Below are 26,938 nucleotides of genomic sequence, written 5' to 3'. Positions count from 1 at the left end.
TGTGACACTGAAGAAAACTGAAAAACGTGACGATTCTCAGGCAGGTTCTGCAGTAACATCTCTTCTATGACTTCTCAGTGTTTTTATGGACTTTATTCATGATGGACCTCAAAGATAAAAATATCCTCTGATAACATAAGTCTCTGAGTCTAAAAATAGATTTGATGGAGTCATGACTCAGAGAAGAAGTAATTATTAGTTTTAAAGTACCTCCATCTCTTCTATGAGCTGTGAGCCGCTGCTGAGTGAGCTGCTGAGCAGCCAGATCAGCCTCCAAACTACTGCAGCCAACTTCCTGTCTTAATGTGAAGACACCGGCATGCACCTGTCCCTTTCGCCTCACACCTGTCCGTCCACACAGTAGAGATTTCTGTCTGAAATCGGCTGCTGTGAGGCAGTAAAGCACTCCTCAGATTTGGCCTCATTTATTAGTTCATTATATTTTATTTGATCATCTGAATCAGCAAAGGAACTAAAGCTTTAGAATCTACACCGTGGAGTAAAAAATACTCCTATCGTAGCTGAACAAAGGTACCAGGAAGTACCAGGAAGTGGAAATGTTTAAGTAAAGTAAGTGAAGTAATTGTAAGTACATTTACTTAGTTACTTTCCACCACTTACACACTCCGAATTTGGGCCCTCAAATGAAATCAAAGACAAACTGAAAGCCACCCGTTCAGACTGCGCCCCCACTGTCAGTGCTCGCCTTTCGTTTCATTTGGAAAGAGATTGGATGCACTGCAGGTCATGTGATACATCGTGCAGGTGTTTCAGACCCCACTCTTCAAAACCAGCAACCCCCCGGATCCCAAACATGCTTTTAAAATAAACAAATGGTAAAAGCTGCTCGCTGAGCGACCTTTCATGTGACCCCTCGTCGCTGAGTCCATTACAACTCTGCTGTTCACACAATCAATAATCAATTGATCAGCTGCTCCAGAAGTGCCTGCGTTTGCACCGCGCGTGGATGAAAACATCACAGTGAAGAAGACAACATCTATCTGCAGCTTCTTTCTGGCTTCTGATTTGCAGCTCTGGACGACCACAGCGACACTGGACTGTCATGTGGGTGCGGTGTATTTCCTGGTTTCATCATAGTAATGATGGCCTCAGGACCCTGTGGTTGAAACACTCCCCCAGATGTTGCGGAACGTCAGCCACCTGCCTCCACTCGGAGCGGTCACGTGGTGATTCACGCCCATCGGGGAGATTGATTTGCTTTATTTTAGCATTTATGCTGAGTCGTCGTATCTGCTGAACTGTTCAGCAGCAGCTCGATCCTCCGGGAGCCGACGGCTGGACTCATTTTTCATGCGGCTGCAGATGAGCAGCTTGATTCATGACGGCTTTAAGTCAGCGAGCGTCTCCAGAGGCCGAGTCACAGAACGGCCTCACGTGTTCCTGAAGGTTAGCCAGCACTTTAACGCCTCCACCTTCACCAACAGGTGACTGTATGGACACACAGGAGGTGATGCTCAAAGGGGGAAACTCTCCTCTTGAATATTACTTTTAGTTGTTGCTGTAACTGATGTTTCCTGCAGGAAGGCATCACCTGAATGCTTTATCTCACCTCAGTCCTTCAGTCATGGTTGTGATCATGTGGTTTCTAACACAGCGGTTAACAACCCGCCTCCTCCTCTTATAGCTGGAACCCACAGAGAGGTGAGAACCAGCTTCATCAGACCGGTTATCCAGGAGCTTTAATGAAGCAACTAACCCGAAGAGAGTCGACAGCTGGCGATGTGGAGGTCGACTCGCCAAGGTTTGTTTTTCTCTGAAAGACTGAAACACGCAGCACGTCCTCGTACAGACACGCTGAGCAGGTCCATTTCTAAAACCTCATCTATGACTGTTCATGAAACAAAGTGCACCTTCGTCGTCGCCTGGTTAACATTATGAAACGGTCACTGTTTGCTTTGGTTTAGGCACCAAAACTACTTTGATCAGTTCAGGTAAAGATGGCGGTTTGGGTTAAAATTAGCACATGACAGGAGTTAAAACGTTAGCTTTGGGGTTCACACGGGACATGAACAGCCGTCCTGTGTTTCTTTGAGCATCGTCCACCACGCCTTCCTCCACATGTGGACTTTCTTGCTCTTTACGTCACCTGACTTCCTCCTTTGCTCTCGTCATCATTGCCACAGCCGCTGGAGGTCGCAGCCTGACAGGAACCGTAAACATGACTCTGCTTTCACTGAGCGCCTGTTTTCCTGCTGAGGACGAGCTGACGCCACGTTGTCCTGTGACTGAGTGACGCAGCGTCTGTTGACAGAGATTCTCCAAAAGGACTATAAGCCAACAAACTCCTCGAGCCCTCATCTTTCTGCTGGAAGGTGCGCACACACACACACACACACACACACACACTCTGAGACTGAACCCAAACAGAAAATGTGCCACAAAACCAAAAGGAGGAGCTAAAAGAGGCTAAAATGTGATGTTTCCTCAGCAGCGATGGTGTTTTCGACAGGAAGGAGGAATCAGCTGATCTCATGCTCATGTTTATTAGCGCTGGTCTCGGGGAAAGTGCTGAGCTCTGGAGGCTGAGGAGCCATCGTGTAACATGAACCACAGGTCTGAAGACGCTCTCGCTGAGACGAAGTGCTGATGTCAGGGATTCTTTTTTCTGCTCGTCTTGTTGAAACTGAATCTCTTTCCCTCAAAGTGTGAGAGCAGAGAGTCCAGCTGGTGGCCCTGCTAACCTAAAACATACCTCTAAAAACAGCCCAGCCAGTCACAAACCATCCGCTCGCTGCGTTTCAGCCCAGTGTCAGGCAGCTGGTTGAACTGGGAAGCTCCCAGCTGTGCTCAGCAGCACCTCCTGGATAAATGAAATGATGATTTGTTTTTCTCATTGTCTTCACTTCTGTCTGCGAGATATATCACCTGTAACACCTCCAATTATTCACCAGCTGGAACTCTGACCAAGACCCTTCGACTCCACAGGAAACCTGTCTGTCTGTCTGTCTGTCTGTCTGTCTGACTGTCTGTCTGTCTGTCTGTCTGTCTGTCTGACTGTCTGTCTGTCTGACTGTCTGTCTGTCTGTCTGTCTGTCAGTCTGTCTGTCTGTCTGACTGTCTGTCTGTCTGTCTGTCTGTCTGTCTGTCAGTCAGAATAAGGAAACACTCTTCATTTCAGACCTCAGAGGTCGTCACAAGTCTTGAATACGACATAATGAACTGTTTCCTTTCAAATCCAGCTGATTTTTTTAAAATATGTGACAGTTTATTCAAAAGTTTCTTGTTTTTCTCTCATTCAAAGGCAGAAAAAACAATAATAATACAAATAAACTTTGTTTATGCAGCACTTTTAAAAGCAAACATATATACATTCTGGATCCTTTAACCTTGAGCTCTTAAACTGGGATCTGGCTAATTCCTGGCAGAAATAAAAGGAGCCACTGTGAACTAAGTGAAGTCTTTTACAACCACGCTGTCTTCAGAGTGATGCAGTGGTTCTGTGTGATGAGCAGCTCTGGAGGAAGCCGGCCTGACATCAGACATGAGTTACCGTCTGTGTGGAAGGCTGCTGGTGTAAATTACCCCAAAGCCAAAGATTGGAAGTCTCAAATTGGCTCAGCAGCCTCCTGTGAGCAGAGCGTCATTTATTTTCTCCATCAGAAAAGACGAAATGTGATGCTGCTGAATGTCGAACGTCAGTGTGAGCAGCACAAACGGCCTGTCGTCACCAGAAAAACAGCCCTTCAGTTCGCCTGAGCGCGCTGCTTGCTGCATATCAAACATTTAGGTTTATTGTTAGGCGGGGACCTCTAGTGGTCGTCGTACTTCTGACGGGAGCAAAGCAGGAAGTCAGGTGACGTAGTATAAAGAACAAGAGAGTCCACATGTGGAGGAAGGTGGAGCTGATGGATGGTTCAAACAAACACTGGACTTTCACTTGGAGGCTGCTGTTCACGTCCCCAAAGCCAACTTATTTTAACATCACGCGCTAAACTTACAAAAAGTACGTGACTTTAACCCAAACCGTGATGTTTTCGTAAACCTAACCAAGTCGTTTTGTTGTCTAAACCAAAGCGAACTGCGACATTTCACGGCGTTAGCCATGTGCCGGCGAAGGTGCGGTACGCCTGTCACTCTCTGGATATCGACCTGTTTGGTCGTTGAGGTTGGAGGTCGAGTTGGAGCGAGTGGACAGAAGGTTTTTCCGCAGCGCTGGTGACCTGCAGGATTCAGAGTTCTGGTCTTGCCTGCAGGTCAGATGCTGCTGGGGCACGGCGTGGCCCTCTCAGCCAGTCAAATTACACGGATGATGAATTTGATTCCATTCATGGACACGAGTATTGATCGCAGCCTCGTCCGTCACCAATCACTTTACACCCACATATTGACACACAGAGTGCTCTATCAATCGAGCTTGATCAATCTGCTCCTGCTTAAATGTCTCACGCTGTCTGAGTGAGTCTCAGAGGCAGGACTGCGGCTCAGGAGGTTGCAGGTTTGAAACCCTGGACTGGCATCGTGCAGTGAGGACGGCACAGACTGTGAAACCAAACAGCCGTTAAACAAACACGACGAACGCAGGAGGGCCAACTCCTCAGGTCAGCCCAGCGGTTCACCTGCACCTGAAAGACGAGGGACTCTCATCGGACGACAGCAACGTACATATTTTGGACAGAGAGGACAGGTGGTTTGAAAGAGGAGTGAAGGCGCTGTTTATGTAAAGTAATTAGAGAAACCAGAGGAAGAGCTAAAATAAGATGGTGACCATGTTAGCATGTTGATGTTAGCATTAGCTTCAAGCAGCCTCTCAGAGCTGCCAGCGTGGCTTCATTCCATACTTCTCTCTGGACTACAGTGAGATTCTTCTGCATACGCCTCCTTTGCTCTGTGCTGAGCGACAGCCTGTATGTACAGTGATTTAAAAAAAAAAAACTCTGACTGATTCAACAGAGTTCAAAGTTTTTAGCTGCTGAAACTGAACCAAACTGGAACTAAGACACAGATCAGAAAACACTCATACGAAGCACTTTTTTAAGAGGAAGAGGAGCTAAAATTATCAAACGAGATGCATGAAACAACAGAACCGATGAAGAAAAGGAAGATGAACACAGGCTGACCCCCCCCCCCCCCGAATGGTCTTGAATGTTGCAGAGCTCTAAACATCACTGCAAACAGCCTGTTTCAAGCCCGTTCATGAGACGGTGCGATGAGGCTGGAAGCTGCAGAGAAAGAGCATCAGGACGGATTTTATCAGCCGATCTTAATGAGCAGCTCAGTCCTGCTCGCCCGCGTGAACGGACTCCGAGCCGCCGCCAAGCTGCAGAGCTGCAGACGGCTGCAGTCAAATTATTGCCTTTTCAATTACAGACTCCTTCTGCCGTCTTACATCCAGTAATTAGTCAAATCCTCCGACCGCCAACGATTAAGTAGAAATACTAAAGGCCACCGAGACGCGCAATCAATCTATTTTAAGATGCCTCTGTTCTGTTCCTCAAATCCTGTTAGGCTATGTGTGTGTGTGTGTGTGTGTGTGTGTGTGTGTGTGTGTGTGTGTGTGTGTGTGTGTGAGAGTGAGTGTGTGTGTGTGTGTATGTGTGTGTGTGAGTGAGTGATGTGGGGTCTGAATGTGCTCCTTGGACACGTCTGGTTCAGGCTGATGCTGGTGGAGATCTGCCACCATGAAGAAAAGCTCCCAGTGCCTCACTGAAGTCTTTTCAGTCAGGGTTTATTTCAGCTTTGAGTAAAGTTCTAACACCTTCTGGATTCATCTGAATTAGAGGAAAACATCGAAGATTTAACCAACCAGTGTTTTCATTTGACCTTTTCGATGTAAAACCTCATGAGCTGAACTTCATGTGACGGTTTGTGGAGGTGGAGCGTCTGAGCGGCGGCTGGACAGTTTGATCCACAGCACGGCGCCACGTTCTGTTTCATCTGTAAAATCTTCATCTGTAAAGTAACTCATAGCTGTCCGAGTAAAAGTACAAGATTTCCTTGTGAAATGTATGAAGGAGAAGTATAAAGTACCTCAAAATTGCACCCAAGTGCAGTACTTGAGTACTTGTACTTTCTTTGCACCTCAGGCTGTTGGCAGCAGTTTGTGTTGTGGAGACACTGATTGGACACTTTTGTTAATGTGGAGTTCTTCGTCATACTTTCATACCTTCCACAGGTGACGTAGGTCCACCTGTACTGTGTGGTGTCACCAGGACCGGGACCAGGACCAGGACCAGGACCTGGACCACGGAGCAGGAGCTTAGGAGCAGTTTGTTGCCCAGTTGAGAAGAAGCATGTGACTGCGTTTGGAAACAGGATGTTTTGTTGGTACTGAAGCTCAGCCTCACACTAGAAAAGCCGTTTTTTAGGAGTTATTCAGTAAAACTTGGACGTTCTTCCGTCTCAGACATGTTCTTTGACTCTTGGGGTCGATGAAGGGCGCACAGCTCGGTGCCTTCGCAGCGAGTTTCCTGCTGAAGTTACTGTTTGAAGTGGTTTGTGTGTCAACACAAAACCATCTTTCATCCATCAGGACACGATGTCTGATGTTTTCAGCAAAGACTTCAGAATATTCTGAGGTTGTGTTGCCATAGCAACAGCTCCCCAGCAGTTTGACTGGCGTTGTGTCGGCCATGTTGATCTGACACAAACACCTTTCATCTTCGTCCGACGCTCTCACGCCGCCATCTTTAAACCTCCTTCTCCTTTAGCATCAATCAAGCTAACCATGCTAGCTGTCTGACACTGATTATGATGCACTTCACTCTTTGTAACTTTGTGTACGTTTACTCGTTGAATTACTGTGTTTTTCTTCAGATGGCGACTTTAAGTGTTTCCTGACATGAAGCACGATGAAGGTGAACTGAACCGACGGCACAGGATGCTTACATGAACCCTGTTTCTGTGTTACTGTTCAGTGTGTTTGGTCAGTGATGGAAGAAGTATTCAGGTCCTTCAGTAAAAGTACTAATACACTGTGAATACTCCACTACAGGTAAAAGTCCTGAATTCTAAACCTTATTTAAGTACAAGTATGTACATATTATTGTTATTATTCCATATATTATCATATATTATTAATGTATCAAAGCATGACGAGTTTAAGTACTCCAGTTGCAGTAAAATGCTCCCTGTCAGTGTTTTGTATCTGCTGTGTGGATTAATATTACTGCTCATTTTACTGCCGTCCTGTAAGAACCACGTATCTCCAAAAAGTTTGAGGAGCTCAGAGAAACAGGCTGTTTTCAGCTTTGTGACGATGCGTTTTCAGCTGATCCAAGAGGCTTTTTAAAGAGTTCACTGAGCTGAAGAAGACATGAAGGAACTCTTCATCCTTCAGTTCAGCACAAACACTCAACACGTCTGGAGATACGAGCTTTTCACCGGACAGGAAGGAATCTGAAAAGTAACCAGTAACTGAAGCTGTCAGACGAATGTAGTGGAGGAAAAAGTAAAGTCTTTGCCTCTGAGATGTGGTGGAGTAGAAGTATAGAGTAGCATAAATGGAAGTACCTTAAATGTGTACTTCAGTACAGTACTTGAATGTACTCAGTTACATTCATCACTGCCTTTGTCTGCTGGATGCTGAAGCGAGGATGTGAGCGCGGACACATCACGTTCCTGCTCCTCAGAGAATGAAACCTGAGCATTTCAATCACCCCGTCATCTTTCATGTTTTCATCTTTCTTTCATTCAGCCCGTCACACTGTGGCTGCAATGACCTCTTCGGCCTCCAGAGGCCGCTAAGTGTCGTTGTTTAATTAGACTCTTTAATCGTGATTTGTTAAAGTTTGCGATGATCTCACAGAGCTGCATCCTCCTCTGATACACACACGTTTTACTCATGGAAGCCGCGGAGTGATTCGGTGTGTCCGGGTGATGAAAACACTGAGCTGTGAGTGTGAAAGTACATTTATTCATGTGCAGTTCTGGGGTACTTTCCTGTGAGTACTGTGTGTTTCACGGCACTCCAATCATCAGACAGCTGTTCTTAAGTGTCTGACGTGCTGAAATGATCCTCCTCTCCATCAGCTGCCTCCATGTTGCTGCGTGAGTGAGAGTGACTCAGTCTGTCTGCAGAACAGGTGATTTTCCTGTTGTCACTGTTCGTGTGTGCGCGTGCGTCTTTATGCAAATACCAACAAGCGCGTACACGTGTGCATGACTGTGCATATGAAGTTCTCGTGCGCGCGTCCGCCCACATCTGTCTGTGTTTACATGCATAATTTACATCAAGGTGCACGGTGTCTTTCTGCGCGTGCACACTTTCGTGTGTGTGTGAGTGTGCGCGCACGTCGCGCCTGCGTTGCTGCTGATGAAAGCCTGCTCCTCTCCCTCTCCCGTTTCTCCTCCGTCTCAGTTTTAGTATCGACCTCCTTCACGCTGCATCTCTGCTCTCCATCCTCCGTCTCCACCCTCCTCCTCCTCCTCTTCCTCTTCCTCTTCCTCCTCCTCCTCCTCCTCCGCCGCCTCAGCGCCGCTTCCTCTGCAGGTGGATGGAGGCTGGGAGCCCCGGAGACACGAGCCATGCACGGGAGCCGCTGCCGGTAGGGCTCGGTGCGGCTGCTGGGAGCCGTTTTTTTTTTTTTTTTTCCCCTGTGTGGTGTGTTTGTGTGTGAGGGGATGCAGCTTGATGCCAGGTCTTTGTCTCTCCAGTGTGTGTGTGTGTGTGTGTGTGTGTGTGTGTCTCTGTGTGTGTGTGTGTGTGTGTGTGTGTGTGTGTGTGTGTGTGTGTGTGTTCTGGAGGAGGAGAGGGGTGTTTGGCAAGTGGGCAATTGTTGCTTGATGTCCGTTTGGATTTTAAATTGACTGATTGATTGACAGGCTCCAGGAAGCAGGTGTTTATCGCCTCCTGTCGCGTAAAATCTCTGTGAGACTGAAAACGCGTCTTCGGCGCCCGACAGTGACTTTATCCGACTTTGTGCTGGTCTCAGCCCCCGTGTGGGGCCGCAGGAACGCTCCTCTGGTGGATTTTCCACGGAGGGCGTGGGGTTCCTGTGCGTTCTGTTTGCGCTCCGTGCGCCCAAACGGAGGTCCACCAGATTCCGATGGTTTCCCAAAATAAAGGCTGTATCGCTCTCTTCTTTCTCTTTACTCCGCTCCTCCTCCCTCCATCACTCCTCCATCCCTCCTCCTCTTCTCTGTTTTCCAGACAGATTGCTGAGCACCTCCCTTCGCGCCGGAGACCACATCCTTAAATGACCCGCGGCTGAGGAGGGGGTGTCTCCGGATCCAGCGCCCGGATCATGGCATGCTGCCCACACCGGGCATCCAGCACTGACCATGGGGCTCCGGTCCAGGACCGTCGCTAGCGGCTCGGAGGAGCATAAGAAGACCTCCGGCGCTCCTCCCGGGGACTTACTGGACCAAGGCAGCGGGGGAGCGGACAAGGATGGCGCCCTGCTGCTGGTGGGTGCGGGCCGGGATGACTTCAAGCGGGGCTCTCAGGGCATCGGCATCGGGCTGCTGGCCAAGACCCCCCTGAACTACACCCGGCCGGCCAAGAGGAATAACATCCGCAAGAGGAGGATCCAGAACCTGATCTACGACGCGCTGGAGAGGCCGAGAGGATGGGCGCTGCTGTACCACGCGTTCGTGTGAGTACATGAAACAGCGTTTCCACAGCTTGAGGCTGATGAAGGTGTTTTCAGATGAAATGAGCAGCTGAGGAGTGGAGCCTCCTCCGCCTGCAGGGAGGCAAAGGCTCAGTGTTGCACAGTCTGTCTGGAACGAGTTACTCACTTTGTTGCAGCAATTTTCAGTCTATTAATGAAAGCTTGAGCTGCACTGATGTGGAATCCAGTGAGGCTGTAATCTAATATCACCGTGAGAAATGAGGAGTTTCCTCCACTGTGTCACTGCAGCTCCTGCTCTCCTTCACATTTCACTTGTCTTTTAGTCTCAGTTGAGGTTCCAGCTGTCGAGTTTCTCCTGGAAATGGACAGACAAGTTGTAACGTCAATGATTTTGCTTCCTAAAGTGTCAAAGCACTTCAACCCACCAAACTTACATAAGCAGAGCTGCAGCAGATGGCTGTGAAACGTGCTGTTCGGTCAGTGTTGAAGCAGGTTACCAAAGCCTGGACCGGTGTGGCCGCTGCGCTCACTTCACAGCAGATCTGCATGGATTTAGATTCCTTTAGCTCTGATCAACATCCTCAGCTGGTGTTTCATCCAGATGTTTGATGTGCAGTTAGTGTTGGGTCACACTTCGCTGCAGCGCTGATTTTATGATTTGATAGTTCAATAATTGTGGAAGTCAAAGTGTTGGAGAGCTGGAACACATCAAAAAATCATTTCTCGTCTGATCGACAGTTCAAAACCCAAAGACACTCAGTTCACTGTGACATCAGAGAAAATAGCTTTTGGAGTTAAACTTCTGATGAACCACGATGAAACCTCATAACTCTGTCAGCGTTCAAACACTGAGCGAGGCACCTGTCCTGTCGTTGGGACTCTAACAAACAGGTGTGGAAACATGTCGTCAGCCCAGAGTTGTTGTGTTTGATCACCTTCACTTTCTGTTTGGTGAACAGGAAATGGATGAAAGCGTTCACAGTCACGGTTGGTCCTCCTCAGCCTCTCAAAACAGCTGCATGACGTCTTCAGTAAACAGGAGTTTTGCCAGGTCTGAGAAAATAACCCTGATGATGTCATGATGATGTCATCAGGGTTATCTTGGTTTGGACTAGGAGACGGCAAATTTATCACAGTTAGCATCTGCTCTGGAGTGATGGCGTTTGAAAGATGTGGCTGTTTACCAGGCAGGGAGGCTCTGATGAAAGACCAGTTGCATTATGGGAAATGTAGGCTGGAGTCGAGCTGCAGTGTGAACGTCCTGTGCTTCCCATCACCGACTCTGTCGCTCTTTAGATGAAGTTTGCCCTTTGTTCCCGTCGTTATCGCCATCATACACACGTTTCCTTTTCACGGTTTCCGGGCGAAGCAGACCTCGGCGCTGACACACTGCCCTCTAGTGGATCGGCGTCTCTGTTACGTGCTTTGGCGTCAGACTGGGCCAAACTGGTGTCGTCAGAGGTCTGATTGGACGCTCGGTCTGTGTCTGTGGTGAATATTCTCGGCCTGTAGCTCGTGACCGTCGACCTTTTCCTCCTTCAGCGCTGACGGCTTTCATTTCACTCGGCAGCTGCAGTGATTCTGCTGTTTGCTCTGTCTGTCGCCAAAACGACAGTCGATAGTTTGTTTGTTTCCCCGAGCTCAGACGTCTCAAAATTCACTCTTGTTCCTAACGTTGGTTTTGTAGCTGGCAGAGATGCAAACTCATCTGCAGCAGTGGGTCTCAAACCTTTTCTGGCATTTTACACCATCAACATGAACTCGTGTGTCACCCCTCAGCCGCTCCATCTCCAGGAATGAATCCATCCTCCAGTTCTTTGCCAGTTGTATTGATCACAGTAGTTTTCTGCATAAAAGAACAACCTCAGAATCATGTTTGTCCTCATGAAGCCACTGTTTTTGTCACAGCACAGCAGTCTGTGGGCTTCAATCATAAAATACTGGCTGTTAAGACAGTCCTCTGTCAGCTGTAACCTTCCTCCTGATCACTCATTTTAAATGAAAATCGCTGTAATCACAACAGAAGTTTTAGTCTTTTGAGTCTGAACACGTGTGATTTGAGTTTGTTGCTGCGGTTTTGTTGTTTGCAGACTGAAAAGAGGACAGAGAGCGGATGAAGCATTTTTCTGCTGTTCAGGTGTTTCAGTGTGGACGGACGTCTTTACCAGAGACCCTGCTGTGGACACTTTTTCACACACTGACAGAGTTTTAACAGCTTGGTGTGGATGTTGACTGTATCTGCACAGGTGAACTTCCTAGCTGTGGTGAAAAGGGCGTTTCCCCCCAAAACTTGTCTTGTCAGGCAGGGCTTCCCTCTAAGGCAGAGCTGGGCATTTTACGGCCACATCCGACTCTTAGGGCATCCCTGTCCGGCCGTGTGAGGTCAATCGTAAATTAGAACATAAATGAAAAGTATTTATGCTGTGCACCCAATACAACTGTGGCGCTTTTATTTTGAAAAGTGTGCTGTTTTAAAAAAAAAAAAAAATTATGTAAGGACGAACACGCGTGGGTGAACAGCTACAAGTGATGCTGCCAGCTAGCCCTCAAACTGTCAGCTCACACCACAAAAAGAAAAGTTGATACTGAATGCCGCGTTTTCAACAAGACGTGGAGGCTAAATATTTGTGTACAGAAGTCAAAGTTAAAGCCGTGAGCTCAGTTTGTGGTCCACAGGTCGCTGTGTTCAAGGATTACAGTTTGAATCGCCTCTACGTGACCGAACATGAGGAGCAGTACAAGAAGTTATCTGATCAAGAGCGCGCGAGGGAGTCGGATGCTTTGCTAGCTAAGCTGTATCCTCCCGTTTGTTGACATTACCTCGACCGGTAACCAGTAGCGTTAACCGGTAACCGATCGATAACATCAGTTAGCTAGCTAGCATTAGCTAACTGATGTTATCTAGCAGTAGCTAATTAACTAGTTAGCTTATGCTAGCTAACTGATGTACTGAACTTAATTTTACCTCGACTGTTACCGGTAGCGTTAACTAGCTAGCTAACTAGCCTGCTTCTTTTATTTGATTCCTTGCTTGAGCTACTTCGTTGTCAGGCTGAAGTGAAGCTGGCTCAGTTTTTCAGTAGTTTTTTCAGACCGACCGCAGCTTCACAGCGACTTGACGGTGACCGTACCCTCCCGTTCGTTGACGTCACTGCCCGCCCCCGCTCTAAGGTGTCTGTATGACTGCTCCTATTGACTGCTGACTGTTTTAATCTAATCTAATTTAAAGTGAACGTTTTGGTTTAAAATTAAAGGAACTTGCTTTGCTCTCATTAAATCCTCAGTGTCTCACGTTCTGGTGGTCATTTTGTTCTGGATTGGACAGACTTGGTTTTTATTGTGTCTTCCTGGTTATTCCTGGTTAGTTCTGCCTGCGAGTCTGAACTCAGGACAAACTTCACCAGGTTCCTTTCTTATCACCTGCTGACCGACACAGCAGTTTGTTTTCCTTCTTCTGGGCTCATTAAGTCAGAGACGAGAGAGGAAAACGCTTTCTGATCAGACTGACTCATCCTTCAGCTCATCGCGTGTCTCGTGTCGGCTGACGGCGCCCTCGTTTCTCTGCAGCACAACATATGCAACTTCCAATATGGCCGCTCCATATGGGCTGCTGGTGTCAGAGCGGCGCTGAGCATGAAATTACATGACAAAATCAGCCTTCACTTCTGCTGCTGCGCTTGGTGTGAAATCTTCTCGGTACACAGGAAGTGACGAATGAAAACACAGGTGTCCGTCTCACGTGTGATGTCATCGAGTAAAGAGATGACATCAGCTGCGGGGTAACACGAGGTCCGATAGCGTGTCTGTTTCCTGCACCTGCTGTTGATCAGGTTACTTTAATGCAGGACACATTTATTCCATCACCAAATCACTGAACTTTTAATTAAAGGGTCAGTTCACCTCGAAACAAACCTTTTTCTCAACCATGTAGATGGTTTCCGTTTTATTTGTTGAGGCTTTGAGTTCTTTTTCTGTTGCTCTTCCATCATCTTTAAATAAGTAGATGGAGTTAGAGTAGAATAATAGAGTAAATAAATTCCCTTTCTATCCAGGTTCAGTGTGTTCAGTGTGTGTACATAAAAATAAGAAGCCTAAATGTGAAGTTTTTTTATGGATTATTCCTCATATATTTCATGAAGGCAGCAGAGGATGTGTTTTATTGATCAGCAGCAGCGTATAAAGAAATGAAAGACTATCGAGAAGGAGAAGTTCAACATCATGACTTCACCCACATTTATCTTAGTTTTATTTCCATGTATATTATATATTATATGGGGGTACAAGTAAAGACAAAGACAAAGATTTACAGTTTGTGGTGTTTTAGATGGATGATATCGAAGGATACACAAGACAAGTAAAGGGACCAAACCAAATAGATTTCAGCCTGAGTTTCTGTTGGTGCCGTCTGCATGTCCTGGAAGAACTCAGCGTCCAGTGAAATATCATCTGTGTTTATGGAACTTATTCATGGAAAGTGATTCATGGAAACACCGATTTCTGAAACTGAAATTCGGCCTTCAGTGTAATCCCTCCAGACGTCAATGTTCGTCCACTGAAGTGTTTGTTTTTGCCTCTGGCAGCTCAGATCGTGTCTGACAGCATCATGGAGAGGATCCACACAGAGACAGACCTTTGTAAGATCCTGTTCTATCACCGTCACCAAAACCACCAGACTCCATTCACAGAAAGAGTGATTTTATCATCGTAAAACACACTTCGTTCAAACTGACAGAAACGAAATAAAACTCAACAAAACCTTCCTAATTCTTCGTTCTCAGCTCCGACAATCATCACCAGCTCTGGTTTGGTTAAACTAAGCTCTTAATTCATCGAATCGGAGGAGCGAGAAAGATGGCGGACATCAGAGAAAAAGCCTATTTTGACATGAACTCTGGAGTTATTTTCAGCCGACATTATGACCGGAGACATTTAAACATGTCAGAAAACAGAACCAGGGAACACTGTACTGAAAACAACGTCGCTTCGGAAGGAAATGAAGCAAAGCTTGTAGCTTGTAGCTTTATGGGAGGTCTGAGGTCGAGGCAACAGGCCCTAACCCCCCCAAAATATTAATGTGGGGGCGCCTGGCAGAGCCTGTGCCGTGTTTTAAGGTCCTGACTACAGTGGCCCGGCTTCAATTACAGGCCCTGTGCTGCATGTCCTGCCTCTCCCTGCGTGTCCTGTCTGTCTTCAGCTGTTACCATCAAAATAAAGCAGAAATGCCCCAAAATCTTTAATATGTTAGCTGCTACATGAAACAAAGATCAACGATCTGCTGTGAGATCCCTCTGGAGGTTGATGGAAATGTACTGAGCCTTTAAAATCATACTCATTAACAGTATTCATGCAGAACTTCTAAAATCTAAATAATAATTTCTTAATTAAATCTGCGACAGACGTCGACGCCACACATCTGCTGCAGCATTAAACGCCTCTCGGCTTTACCGGAGCTCTTCGGGTGTGAAGCGTCTTGCTCAAGGGCACTTCAGTGGTTTGTGTTGACAGCAGGAGAAGAGTTACTCACGCTCTTCACCCACAGATTGTGATGCATAGGCAGCACTTCAGCGTGACACATGTATAGGAAGGAGAGGCAAGTGGGACGGGATTAAAGAGCAGAAGCAGATGGATGGACTGAGATAAAGGAAGAAGAAAAACAGATCTATGAAGAGGTGGAGAGAGATGTCATATTGTCAGAATACCAGAAAAAACTGTAAAATCGAATGTGTTAAAGCAACAGCTGCGAGCTTTATTTAAACCAAAGTTAACGTGAAAATTCGGGTTTTTCGGTCTCATTTTTGACAGGACGATTCTCAGCAGGACTCAACAAATCAGCAAGACAAAAGTAAAGATGCATCTCAAGCTCGCAAAGTTAGAAATGTAGAGCTCCAGAGTAATTCAGGCTCCTTCGTTTTCCTTTTTCTGGAGCAGAACCGATTCTGCAGGTCAAAATGTCTTTTTAACAGCACGAGCGGCTGTTTGGCTGATAACCCAAATGACTGGACTGCAGCCGGCAGTCCTTTCTGTCCCGCGGGGTTTGCGATATCGGCTGCGTGACCGGATCACTTTAATCCCCTCGTGGGTTCAGGAAACGCCGGCGGCCCCGGAGGAGGTTTCAGGGGGTCCCGGGCAGAGTGAGTTTAATTTCAACGAAGTGAAAAGAGGATTGAGAGAGAGCTGTGCAGAGCTTGACACGAGCTCTCTGTATCTTCACCAGCACTGAAAGCTCCTGAATCGCCCGCTGTGTAACTTTGAATGTCAGAGCACAGAAGCCGTCAGCCGTCAGCGCTCTCAGACGAGGCTTTTGAAGTCAGTCCTGTGTCGGCTGCTCAGGTTTCTTCCTAATGCGTGACCTCTTCTCAGCTTTGAGGCTGCAACCTCTGCTGCCTACGAACCGCTCTGTCCGGTTTGAACTGCAGCGCCTCCGGGCTTTATGGGAAACGACGTCCGTTAAAGGCTGAGATGTGATTTTAAATGAAGTTTTTTCCTGTTTCGACAAATTGTATGAGTCGCACAGCCAAACTTGTGTTTTTGAGCTGCATCTGGGACAGAGCCTGGTCTGTCTCTGAACGTTAAACCCACAGTAACCAATGCAACCATCACTGGACCCATTGTGCACGTGTGCGCCCCCTGGAGGTGACACTGCAGGATTTTCAGGTAGCAGAGGTATCACATTCAAGCGTCCGTTACAGGGCTCAAGTACTGTTGTACCAAAATGTTGGTTACCATAACAACCCAGTGGAGAGTGAAATCAGATCTGCAGTGGAGGCTGAGAGTCAGGTAGAGTGAGCATGTGTGAAAGCAGGGAGAGAGAGAGGGCGAGCGAGCGAGTGAGCGAGGGAAACGCGAGACGTTCGGCATCAGCAGTTTGGGTGGCAGATCAGCGGTGAACCTTGTCCTCGTGCTGGCGTCCAGACAGGCCTGACAGGAGGCGCCTTCCCACAATGCACGGCTGTGTGATTCCCATCTCTCTCTCTCTCTCTCTCTCTCTCTCTCTCTCTCTCTGACAGTCATGTGGTGCTCTCTCGCCCCAGAATGTTGATGTTGTTGTTCTCAGCAGAAGACAGCAGCTGTGGTTCGCCGTTGTCAGAGTTTCACGTCACTGTGAAGGATCACAGGCCCGCCTGCGGCCCCCCAGGCTCTCTGGATTTATGTCAGACATGCATTGACATCTTGTTAAAACTTGCCCCCCCCCCCCCCCCCCCGTCTCTACACCAGGACGGTGTTCAGGGACACACTTCAAACACAGATCTGAGATCAGAAGTCGTGTCCAGTTTCTCTTTTTGTGGCTTTTTTCCCGTCAGAGTTTGTCTTTATCTGACTGATGTTTCTGTTGAGTTCTGTGATGGGGGGACTTCACACAGTTTAATCCTGGTTATCACAACTTCAGACACTCAGTGTCATGAACATTGTACTCATCAGGTTTCTGTCTGGGATCTGTGAACGTGCCCACACAGTGAGAGAGAGTTCATCAGGTTTGTTTTGTTATCAGCGTTGACATTAAGCCCAGTTTAAGAACACAAGCTCTGCATGTGTATGAACGGATGTTTAAGAGGTGACGAAGGCTCTGACTCCACTTCTTGTTCTGCTGTTTAACAGAAACCAGGACAGATTCAAGTGAAGTATTTGATGTTCAGTACAGAGGACGCTGGGTCTGAACTTCTAACCACAAAGAGTATTTTTACTTCACATATCAACTGAATCACAGTTTAAATCCCAGTTTTTAGTTTTTAAACATGCCACAAAAAGTAGTTTACTTGATTAGAAATATAAATCCTTGGTAGTACACGATCAGCATGCTTAATTAAAATGTACTTTTAATTCACTTCATTTGAAGTGTTTTGGGTATATTTCCAACACATTGGTGATAGTGAAGTTGTTTAGCATACTATTTACACTTCAAGTACACTCAAGTATTACTCAAGTGGTACCCAAGGATTACTCGAGTACACTTAAGTATACTTGAAGGTGACAAACGTAGCGTATAGTGTACATGGCACATTCTTCAAAAAGTAGAATTCAGGTGTGATTTTCCTTCAGGACGTTCAGACGTTTCCATCTGATGCGACGCTGCAGCTGTATGTGTCGTTTCAGTAAGACGCTACAGGCCGGAAAAATGCTTTAACATGAAAGCTGCTGGAGGGAACTTCAGGGTCTGACGTGGACCGTCACCATGGACGGCGACCTCATCACGAGGCCGAGCAGAGCACCAGACACCATTCAGATTATCGACAAAGCAAACGTTCGCTTCCTTCGACTTGCTGCTCTTTGTGTGTTGTAGCGCCTCAGTTCTGCTCTCTTCTCCTCTTTCTCGGCAGAACCGAATTAAAAATCTTTCTGATTGATGTCAGAATGAAACAAAAGACAGCTGACGAGTTTCCGGTTCACTCAGTCTTCTGTGGTTTTGCTGAGACGACAAAAAGCTGTTTTGCCTTGTAGAACACAGCGTGCACATAATTACCTCAAACCTCAGCAAATTACCGTCTGAATGGAGGCTGAGTGAGATTAATGTCACACTTTAATGTCACATCTGTCTCTCCAGACGCGGCCGCTGTCTCCCTTTCTTCCTCAGAACAACACATTATGCATTCAGCAGATATCCACGGGCAGGGCGGACGTGTTGTTACCTGTGAAAACGGCCATGTCGGCTCCAGAGGCGAAGATCTGTGCTTCCCCTGCCGATGAGTCCTTGTTCTGTCCTTGGTTTCAATAGTTTTGTCATTTCACGAGGAAATTGGGTGAAAATGGACTTAATAAATCAACAAACAAGCCTGAGACGTCCTTGCAGCTTGAAGAAATGTGCTATAGCTTGCAAACAGCCTCAGTGGCCCACTGACACTCAGCAAACCTCCTTCATGACAGATCCTGTTGTCTGTCGGTCTTTTAAGGCTTCTGTCCTCCAAAGCGTCTTTGATTTTTGGCTTTGATTTGATTGGTAATTTAATCCGACTCCAATACGGCTTTAGAAGAGTGAACATAATAAATAGTATAAGAATGGACTTTGAGTTCATGAAAATCTCAATGATCATATGGAACTTTAAGCAAATATCAACTAGCAGAAACGTTGTGGCAGCTAGCTGTTGGTCGCCATGTTTTCCTTCCGTCATGGCGGCAGGATGTGTTGGACGGGGGGGGGGGGGGGGGGTACTCATCCTAAGCCTTGGACGACCATGTTCAGGGTGGTCTCATAGCTCTGCTGTGGCCTTGTTGACGTCCATTGTTTGACAACTGGTTCTCCTCTGATGGAAAGAGACTGAATCCAGTGGGACCAGTAAAGGTCAGATTTAATCTGGCATGTGTGACAGGTGAAGGTGCGCTTTAACGGCTCGTTGGTCAGACTGAGCGGATCAAACAGAAGCAGGGTGAAGCTGACATGGTGGAGTTAGAGAGAGGAAGCGATGTGTGCGGCTCATTAGGGGCTGTAAGCGCTCATTAGCAGTTAGTGACTCTAAATAGCACTCTGCAGATTTCACAGGGCCACGGTCATGTGGCCGCGGCGCACGGCGGCGGGGAAAACAGCTGAGTGCGAGGGGTAAACTGAGTCTTAAAGCTCACTTCTCCTCTGCCCTGGAGAAAATAACATGAGTGCAGTTTTGGTGATTATCTTTAATCTGTGCGCTGAAAGGTCAGACGTGATGTCAGTGAATCTTCGTCGGTTCCGGCCTCACGTCTCAGCTCGTTGTTCAGAAGCTGACGGTTGATCCCAAAAACTGCAGAAAAGGCTGCGTAAGTTGTTCTGTCCTTCCTGAAACACGTTTTTGTAGACTCACCACTTTCTCTCACAGCCTGTGTTTGGGAGTTTTGAGGAGAAGCGCCCTCCTCCTCCTCCTCCTCCTCCTCCTCCTCCTCCTCCTCCTCCTCCTCCCGTCTGTTCAGACCTTGGCACCGCTGGTTTTAATTAAATGTGGTGCGTTTAAACTCAGGTAGCCTCGATTCGTCGATCACAGCTGCACTTCTTCCCTGTAAATCATGTGTTTGACTGACTCCCATGCAAACCTGATGACTTTCTGCTGGAACTCTTACGCTCAGATGGTGAATGACATGTATCCCTGAGGATGTGGCAGAGTTTCTGTGAATCTTTTGGCTTCAAGCAGGCTCGTGCAGATGCTTCCTGAATAAACCAGCGGGGCTCGATGCCTCACCATCAGCAGGACACACCACTGTAACTCCATGTGTAAGAGAGTCTCAGCAGGAAGTCTGAGTCTGACACCAAGAGAAGTAACCAGAAGGTTTTCACGGAAGTCGAAACTGAAAGTCAGCGTTGACTTATTTTAGCTACCTAACGTGCTGAAGTAATGATGTAAAACTTGCTAATTAACGAGCTTAACCTTTGCTTTCTCTTGCTTTATGTGCCTGTTCAGCTTCTCGTGTGTGACTGTGGCAGGAAGTGGCAGTCAGCTGGGTGTTTAGGAGCGTTTCCATTGAACAGCGGATGGAAAAGCTTTTCTGTCTCACTTTCAGTTTCAGCCAAGGGAGCAAAGCCAGACGTTGATGCTGAGGACAAAACCTGGACAGAGCTGATGGAGGTTGGACATTCAGGTCAAACGGAGTCTTTAGGCAGAGCAAACGTTTGTTTTGGTTCAAATGTTCAGAATTTTCACTGAAGCCACAGTAGAAAGTAGAAAGGACTGACTGCATGTGAGTCTTAGATGAACTGGGTTTCCTGTTTCACACAGATCCAAACAAAACGCCGTTAACACACACAGGCTGTGGCCTAACGGTCTGTTCGTGTTAACCCGTCGTGGATTCACTTCAGGGTTCCTAATGGACTCTGTGGTTGTGGTCATTGAGCGTAACGACATGTTTCTTGTGCAAACGTTGCATCAGTGGGAGATTCAGCAGCTTATGGACAGATGGAGCCTGAGATTCACTCTCAATTAACTGTTAACGACAAACCGAGAAGAACAGCGAGGAGAAGAGTGATGGAGGGCTTGTCGGTCACATGACACCTCTGCACCACTGTAAAGAAAATCCAGGGTGAACCAAAATCAGCCTCAACGTGGGATGAACTTGTTATCAATGAGCGTGACTGCTGTCCGTCTCTTTCACTGATTGGCTGCACAGATTACAGATTAGTGCTGAATGACTCGCCGCGAAGGGGTCGATGGACAACATCCTTCAGCCCGTCTGGAAACGTGTTTGTGCTGCTCCAGGAACAGTTTGGCTGGTGCACAGTGAGCACGCAGTTGCTTGGACAGTGTCTGAAGTTACCTGTTCATTTAGGAGTCGCTCCCACTGAGCTGGCGCTGAGCCGAGGTGACGCCGCCGCCGCCGCCGCTGCGAGGAAGTTACTGTCTGCTGCCAGATCCTGGATGTGACTGAAAACACCAAACTTCAGACGCCTGATTTAAGGGGACATCTCTCAGTTTCTCTCTGCCTTTTGTTCACGTCTCATGCTGCCTACACACACTGCTGCTCGTGTATTTGATAAGAAATCGAGTGTGATTCAATGTATTTTATCGCTGAATCGATGAAGGTGATTAACCAGGTTTTTATGCGTTGAGTCTAAAGGTTCCTCCGCTCTGCTGGGACTCGTCCTGTCCTGATGAGTGGACGGGATATTACAAAAAGCTCTTATCTCTGCAGACAAATGGCTTTCATGACGGTGGATCACGACTTCACAGGTGATATAATGAAGCTGTTTTTCAGTGGGGGCTGCAGGAAGACCTTCTACAGAAGTGCACCATTATTGCTCTGAAAGGCAGTGAGTTTTTAAGTAGAGGAGGATTAATCTACTGCAAACAAGCTGATATTTGCAAATATGTAACAAAAATACCTCAGAAAGAAATACAGGAATGACAAAACATGACCAAGTTCAGTGAGGTTCAGATGTGGGAGCAGAAGATTTGGTGTTACTGTGATTGTTGTCAGTTTGAACTGTGGCTGTTTCTCTGTGGAACCATCCCAGTGTTCCCATTGATTACCTGCACTACGACGACCTGCCACAGCAGAAAAGAACGAGCAGAAAGAGCGAGGAAGAGGAGAGGAGGTGCGGTGGATGGACGGAACCTGACACCATTTCACAAGCTCTCAAAGCATTAATGACACTTCTTTGCTTCCATGTTTGTAACTCGACGGTTTGGGCAGAAGGACGCGTTGCAGTCTCATAATGAACTGAAGCTGTTGTTACACTCTCATGTAAATGGTAACATAATGATCTCAACAATCAACATAAATGACCTCTCAGGAACGGGCCGCGCTATCAGAGGACTTAGCAGCTGCTAATGACGAGCGTGTTGCTGTGATGAAGCATCTGAAGGAACATCAGACACGCCTTCCTCTGCGCCTGCCTGGACGTCCCTCAGACCAGAGGACGGATCAGATTCCAGCCTGATAACGTTTGTTTGAAGCCGTCGTGTCACTCCTCGTCTTCTGTTTCATGTTTGCGTCACGCTTGGCAATCGCTGGTTTCATCGATGATTCAGTGCACGAGCCTTCCTGATCCACATTAGTCCAGATGATCCGGCGTTCCCGTGACCGTGGGGATGCGCTCCGTTCAGCACAATTGCCCCAAACACCAAAACAAATTCAATTGTGCTGCTGTTATCAGTGTTTGTGCATTTCCTCCTCTGCTCTGTCCATCCTCTCCTCCGTGTTTTCTTCCTCTCTACCTCCTCTTCCTCCTCCTCCTCCTCCTCCTCCTCCTCCTCCACACCCAGACGGCCGTAATGTTCACGGCGCCCAGAGGCTCCAACCGCCGACGTCCCCCGAGGCCGCTCGCCTCAGCCTGCTTACGGATGAAGCCGTCGGGTTTGGTTTACGTCAGGTTAACCTGCAGCAGAGTGTTGTAATCTTCAGGTATGAGTCAGTGAGCTGGAGGAAGAACTTCATCCTCCTCCTCATCATAAATGTGCAGTTTTACAGCTCCAGCTTAATGTGCTGTCAGGGCACATCTCGCAGACGTCATTTCCACATGCAGACGGTGTGTTTGTGGAATCTAACGTTGAGTTTCTGGATTTGCTAAATCACTAAGTGACATTGTGTGAACTCTCGTCCTTAAAGGCTTGTTTAATGCTCAGCGTCCCAACGTTTTTGACCTTTTTGACGTTACTAAAATGTGTTAACGGTTTGTACAACAGTGTGTTTTCCATGTGAGACACAAGCAAGCACAGACTGCCCGCAGGGGCGTTAAACGCTGCAAACAGAACCGTTTTTGCTGTACAATAATGTTTCTTATTATCATCATTGAAAGTGAATGTTGCGACAGAGCTAATCTGATAGCATCCTCAGTTCTGGACTCTCCGGCTCTTCTTTCAGGATGAAGTTTTTCGTGTCGAAGTTCAGAAGGCAGACTCTGTGTGACAGATCAATGCAGATATGTGTGAGCTGCTGCTGCTGTTCCTGCTGGTGTGACCAGGCCTGAGCAGCTGTGATCCTCTCTGAAGCAGAATAATGTCGTTGGCGTTTTTAATCATTGGTTTCCCTCTGGGGGGATTCAGAATGACCAGAGTCTCCTGTTAGATGGAGCAGTGGCAGTAATTACTGCCAGGAAAGGAGACAAGTTTGTTTTAAGGCCTCAGTTGATCCCAGCACTGACCAGATGAGCAGAAGTATTTCAGCTTTATAACCTGCTGCAGTGATTGGGTGGAGCGGCACAGCTGCTTTTTAGCAGGTGGCTAACGATGATGTCTCAGCTCGTTCATCTCAGAGTCCAACGAGCTTTACGGCTCAAAGGATCGATGCTGGGAAACAGAGTAATAAGTGAGTTCACCAAGTCTCATCAACGATGAAACATTGCTCATAGCTTTATTGTTATGATCCTCACTGGGTTTGTATCTGCTCAGAGTTTTAAGGCCTTTGGTAATGGATGATGTTAGACGTGGGCTCTGGCCCTCACTGCTGGCCTGAGTCCAGCGCAAACAGCTCGACAAATCTCTCTAATGTCATCAGTGAATGTTATGAGTGAAGGAGGCTGAGCAAACAGACGGCCGCATGCAGAAATATGCTGAGTATATACTGAGTATTGACATTTGGTACCAAGCCCATCAGCGTCCTGCTGAAGCGTCCGTGAACACGGCCCGGACCGCCGGCCTCGGCATCACGCCGTCCGCTGATGTGTGGTCCAGTCGCAGCGGTCAGCCTTCAGTCTGAACGTTTCAGCAGCAGCAGAACATGTGAGCTCAATGAGTTCAGAGATAAGATAAGATAAACCTAAGATAAGATAAAAAACATTCCCACTTTTCCTCTCTGGGCATTGTGCGTTTTGTCCTCAAGTATGAAAATGACCTGAACACAGAGAACCTTTGGAAACACACCTTTTACAAACACGCTGCGAGCTTCACATCGGTTTCCTTCCTACCAGGAAGCTGCTCGTTCTGCACTTCATTTCTATGAAATCAACTTATGACTCGAGGGAGTGACCCTGATCTTGACAAATCAGCGGCCTCGGTTGTTTTTATCAGCACTGATTCACGTTGTGATGCAGCTGAATTCAAAGACGTGTCAGCATCAACGGGAAGCTTCAGGTGGGACGATGAGAGCCAGTCAGCTGTCAGAGCTTTCTCCATGCTTCAGACTGTCATTTCTGTCCCTTTAATGTCTCTGGATGTGTCAGACCATCGTTGTAAATCAATGAACAGAGCTTTCATATGTATATGAAAGTATGAATATGTAGGTCAAGGTACTGATCAGCGTGTAAAATTCCACACAGGATTAAAAGTAGAAACGGTTTCAGAGTCGTTAGCAGTTGCAGTAATGATGAAACTCATTTTCATTGCAGCTGCTGGTTAATGTGATATCTAAAACACACACGCACACACACACGCACGCACGCACGCACGCACGCGCGCGCGCGCACGCACGCACGCACACACACACACACACACACACACACACACACACACACACACACACACACTCCCAGTAACGTCTCTGATCACCACCATCACTGACTGGTTCATCTGACACTCGTGCTCACAGACTGGGATCGATGGTGCAGGTGGAGCAGTCGGACCCTGAGGGGGATGATCTTACCGGGAGGAGAAAGGAGATCTGGCCTTTGTAAAGGGAAACCCCCTCTCCAATCCCACAATCCCTTTCTCCGCCGCGGGTGCTAAACCAGTGTGTGTGTGTGTGTGTGTTCGACATGCTCTCAGTGTGTCAGTGAGGAGGCTTTGGGGGTGAGGCGGGGAGTTAACGCCCCGCAGGGGGATCGGAGCTGAGGGGGAGTCGGCCTGTGGAATCATTACCGTCTGTAATTTCAGTCCCGTCTGAATCTGCATGTCAGTGACTCTCAGAGTCCTCCGGCCTCCTTCACTTCCTCTAACGTGACGCTTAAAACAACACGCAGACAGCCGGTGAATGTTGCCTGATGCTGTTTGGGAAGTCACTTTTTTGTTGCACTTGAAAGCAGCATCATGGCGGACTGAGGTTAGAGGTGAACTCCTCGATCCAGCTGGACTGCCAGCGCGACACGTGGAGGCTCCAGCTGATGATGAGTGATTTATGACATATAGATGTTCAAAGCACAGCGTGTCAAATAGAAGATGCTCGTCTTTGAGAGGCTGGAACCAGAGAACGTTTGATATTTTGGCTCCATAAATGACCTAAATGATGACGACACACTGAGGTCTTCATCGTTTTAATTTGCTCGTAGAATGAACCTGAATGGAAATGCAGGAATCAAACAATGACATCATCTCGCCGCGTCTCTTCTTCTGTGATGGTTTAACGGCTCCACCAACTGCGACGGTGCTCTTTCATGACTCCACAGCTTGTAGCATTAATAAGCATGTCCCAGCTTATAAGAAGCTGCAGTGTCTTATAGAGGACACTTATATTGCTTAATTATGGGGCGACAACACGTGAAATGGACACTCCTGTTTCCATAAATGATATTTTCATCGTGATATAATGAAAGCGGACGCCGTCCAGTAGTCCTGCTGCAGATAAACAGCGACAGTAAATCAGTTCCTGTTGCTGGTTTTCAATGGGTGGCAGTAAGTTTGGCAAAGTGCCGCCTGCTGCAATGGAAATGAAGTTAAACTGGACAAGCTGGAGACAATTACAAATCCTGTCCTCCACCCCCCCGCTCCCCGTAATGCTGAGGGATGAGTCAGAGCCTCTGTGGATTTGAACCAGCGAGTCATGGAGAGCAGCAGATCTGCAGCTCGGTGTGTGGTTGGTGGACAGATTTAGCCCGCAGAGCGGAGTCATCTGACAGAGCGGTGAGCAGCACGGACAAACCGCCGTCACGTTAGGTCAGAAATATTGATACAGCAAACAAAAGAAAGCACCGCTGAGAAGAGCCCTGGAGCTGCTTCGCACTCTGATACGTTAAGGCGCCTGATCGCTTTACGGCACAGAGCAGCCAGGGGGCGCCGATGAGCGCCGTCCTCGTCAGACTGCCAGTGAGATTAGATTCATTTCACTTCATACACTGAGATTTATTGTTGTTTATTTCTGTATCTCCCACTAAAACTCATCTTGTCTCTTATGAAAATGAATCAGAGCAAAGTCGACAAAGTTTTGGCAGAATTTCCCACTAAATAAGACCAACTGAGGACGATCCTTTTTCCAAATGATGGCGTTTTGAATGGGGACGAATGAGAATCTTCATCTCAAAATAAGGTCCATGAATCATCTGCAGGGGATGCATCAAACCAAAACACTCAGCGTCAAAACACTCAAAGTCTGTGGTTTAAACCGACGCTCAAACACTGAACGTATGAAATGGATGAGTTCACACCGTGAACGCCTCACGCAAGCGTCGAAAACAGCTTTTGAATCTCAACAGGATTTCCTGAGTAAATAAGCATTGAGATAGATAAATAAATAAGTATCTGGGGCTATATTTAATAGATGAGTGTATGAGCGGAGGAAGATGGAGGCGCTGCCACAGACCCGCTGCCTCGCTCTAATGCTGTGTTTTTGGAGAAAGTGGGTCAGGACGGCCTCGGGGTGCCGCCGGCCTCAGGATACATGATGCAAACGCTGGAAGGCTCAGAGTCGCCTCCCTGCTGTGTGGGTTTAATCAGAAATGATGTTTGTGCTGTATGAAAAGAGGAAGAGCGAGAAAACCACGGCGAAGGTGAACGACAGCGTGTTCGGCAGCTGCCGATGGAACGCCGGAACACCTCTGATTTGTTCTGTGTTCGTGTGCAGGAAGTGTCAGAAATCCAGAAATAGCAGCTGAGCTGTTCAACCTGTTTTCATGTGCAGTGGAAATGTTTGCATCGACGAACCAAAAAACTGTCTGTCAGAGTGCACGTGACTGAGCCCGGCATCCCTGCAGATCCGTCACCGCCAGCGCCATCGCTCAGTCAGCTCAGGAAGAAGGAATGAAACGCGCCCTCGCTGTGTTTTAGCCACAGCTCAGCTGCGATGGCCGCCATCTTCCCCTCCCCAGGAACAGACCCAGACCAGCCGGAGTCTTCTTCCAAGGCATCTTCATGGTGTCGTTCGACATT

The 26,938-nt window shown here is 47.5% G+C and overlaps 1 protein-coding gene across 2 annotated transcripts in view; it reads left to right on the top strand.

The window, feature by feature from the left end:
• Window positions 1–8,223: 8,223 nt before the first annotated feature.
• Window positions 8,224–26,938, top strand: part of kcnq3 (potassium voltage-gated channel, KQT-like subfamily, member 3) — an 83,516-nt gene continuing 64,801 nt past the window's right edge. For both annotated transcript variants that reach the window (XR_013077872.1, XM_076744952.1), the window contains exons 1-2: window positions 8,224–8,504; window positions 9,110–9,554. Coding sequence is in view for 1 of the 2 variants with exons in the window: in XM_076744952.1 (XP_076601067.1) it covers window positions 9,241–9,554 (314 nt within the window). In the remaining variant the exon portion in view is untranslated. The remainder of the gene's footprint in view (window positions 8,505–9,109; window positions 9,555–26,938) is intronic.

This window comes from Chaetodon auriga, chromosome 12 (assembly GCF_051107435.1).
Source record: "Chaetodon auriga isolate fChaAug3 chromosome 12, fChaAug3.hap1, whole genome shotgun sequence".
Lineage (NCBI taxonomy): Eukaryota > Metazoa > Chordata > Actinopteri > Chaetodontiformes > Chaetodontidae > Chaetodon > Chaetodon auriga.
Note: the sequence above shows the minus strand (reverse complement) of the source record. Positions and strands in the feature narration are given on the sequence as shown.